This window comes from Staurois parvus, unplaced genomic scaffold (assembly GCF_062004578.1).
Source record: "Staurois parvus isolate SC_StPar_1 unplaced genomic scaffold, SC_StPar_1.0 ptg001753l, whole genome shotgun sequence".
Classification (NCBI taxonomy): Eukaryota; Metazoa; Chordata; class Amphibia; order Anura; family Ranidae; genus Staurois; species Staurois parvus.
In genome coordinates, this window is record NW_028319549.1 from 152,301 (window position 1) to 154,644 (window position 2,344).

The 2,344-nt window shown below is 44.1% G+C and overlaps 1 protein-coding gene across 1 annotated transcript; it reads right to left on the minus strand.

Annotated features, from left to right (window-relative positions):
* Positions 1-659: 659 nt before the first annotated feature.
* Positions 660-1,601, minus strand: LOC149434508 (olfactory receptor 5AP2-like). Its single transcript, XM_089663700.1, has one exon. It carries the CDS (start codon positions 1,599-1,601, stop codon positions 660-662), a length of 942 nt encoding a protein of 313 aa, XP_089519826.1.
* Positions 1,602-2,344: the final 743 nt, after the last annotated feature.

The window sequence follows — 2,344 nt, forward strand, 5'->3', positions numbered from 1 at the left end:
TGGCCATCTTAAGTAAGGGCAGATGAATTTACCTCCTGGAATCAATCTGCCATTAGCTCAGACACACGCATGAGCGTTTCTGCTTGTGGCCATCTTAAGTAAGGGCAAATTATTTACCTACAGGAATCTGAAATAAATCTGCCCTTAGCTCAGGCATACAGGCAGGAGGGTGTGCTTAGCTGAGAAGGTTCCCCCCCCCCTCCTAAAGACTCCTGGGATGTATGACATCATTTGCAAAGGCATGGAAACCAAGAACTGAAGAAATGTAAAGTAAATATAATATACCTTCCTATCTATTTACTAATATTAGCAGCATAAGGATTAAAGACAGTTGAGAGTGTGAAGTTCCACTTTAAGCTTTTTGGCTTTGCTTGCTGATGCACTTTACCGCACACTCACAGGATTGCATACAGTAAGCTGATTCCATTCATATGAACACCTATACAATTTTATATTCCGTTCTACAAGAAACCTATGTTGAGAAAAATACATTGCCTGTCTAACTCATTCTAGTCCTCTTGTTCTCTCTTTTGATGAAAGTCACTGACCAACTTTTGAGTCACTGACCAACAAGCATGCAGTGGGCGAAGTCAGAACCTTCTCACAGCAGGCGTTCCTATTGACCACATCTTGAACTACGCACATTTAAGCTGCAATAGTCATACATGTTTATTGGGATGTTTCCGCGTCAATCTTATGATGACTTTTTTCACATCTTGGTTCCTCAAGCTGTAGATAAGAGGATTCAGCATGGGGGTGACCACTGCGTAGAAGACAGAAGCCACTTTGTCTTGCTTCTCCTGGCCAGTGGAGGATGGATGAAGGTAAGTACAGAAAACTGTAACATAGAAGATGGAAGCGCACATGAGATGGGAGGAGCAGGTGCTAAACGCTTTCTTCCTGCCCGCCGCAGACTTTATTCGTAAAATGGAAGATATAATGAGGGCGTAGGAGACCAGGATGGTTGTCAGAGAACTTAAGGTAAAAAAACACACGAAGAATAGAGTGATGGAGGTGCAGGTGCGGGTTTCGGAACAGGACAACCTGACCAGAGGAGAGATGTCACAGTAGAAATGGTCTACAATATTGGATTGACAGTATTTGAGACTGAAGAGGCAACCAGTCTGTGCTGATGAGTGCCCAAAGCCAACAGAAAAAGTAAGAAAGACAAGACCAAGACATTTCTTTGTGGTCATTATTAGGATATAGTGTAGAGGGCGGCAGATAGCGACATATCGGTCGTACGCCATGATGGACAGGACAAAGACTTCTATACTGGCCAGAGCGACATAGAAGTAGAACTGAAGAGCGCAACCAATGAATGAGATGAGTTTCTTGTCAGACAGGAGATCGAAGAACATTTTGGGAGTTACAACTGAAGAGTAGAAGAGGTCCACCATAGAGAGATAGCTCAAGAAGTAGTACATCGGGGTGCGAAGGCTGGGCGAGATATGAACAACTGCAACCATTCCAATGTTTCCGCCAATGGTTATCATGTATATAAGCAAAAATAAGATGAAGAGGTACGGGGCAATTTCTCTGTCATCCGTTAGACCAGAAAGTTCAAACACCATCACTTGCGTCTTGTTGGCGTTGTTCATGGACTTTGTGCTCTGAGACAACTGAAATAAACATATTTGTTATGTTCTAATGACAGGTTGCACAAGCTGGATGTGTTTGTCCTACAGAACATCTAGTCAAGGGCATAGCTACAGATCATGGGATTCCATAGCAACATTTTGATGGGGCCCCCCCAAATTATTCAACTCTCCCATCAACACAGTCGGTGTTGATGGGGGAAGCGGGTAGAGTTCCCATTATCAGAATACAATGAGCAGTATTACCAGCTATAGCTGGCAGCACTGATTGTAGAGAAAAAACCCAACTTCTGTACAACCAGCCTGCCCACAGATGGATCGAAATTTGTCCGGTTCCTGCTGAACTGGCTGACTTTTGTTCCATCCATGGCCAACTTTAGTGGAGGAAAGGTAGTAGGAGAGCTGTCAGAATAGTCAGTACGTTACTAGAGACCACTGGGATTCTTACAGCCTGAGGACTGTTTTGGGTATACAGGGTTAATTTCAGTGCTGGCCAGGATGACTAGAAGCTCTGAGGGCAAGACACAGATGGATCGAAATTCAACTTTCCCATCAACACAGTCGGTGTTGATGTGGGAATCCTTCCCACTGAGCTATTGTTTTCTGAAAGTGGGGAGAGTTCCCATTATCAGAATACAATGAGCAGTGTTACCGGCTATAGCTGGCAGCACTGATTGTAGAGAAAAAAACCCAACCTCTGTACAACCAGCCTGCCCACAGATGGATCAAAATTCGTCCGGTTCCTG

Coding starts and splice junctions, on each gene's coding strand:
- LOC149434508 (XM_089663700.1), bottom strand. CDS start 1,601: ATGAACAACGCCAACAAGACGCAAGTGATGGTGTTTGAACTTTCTGGT.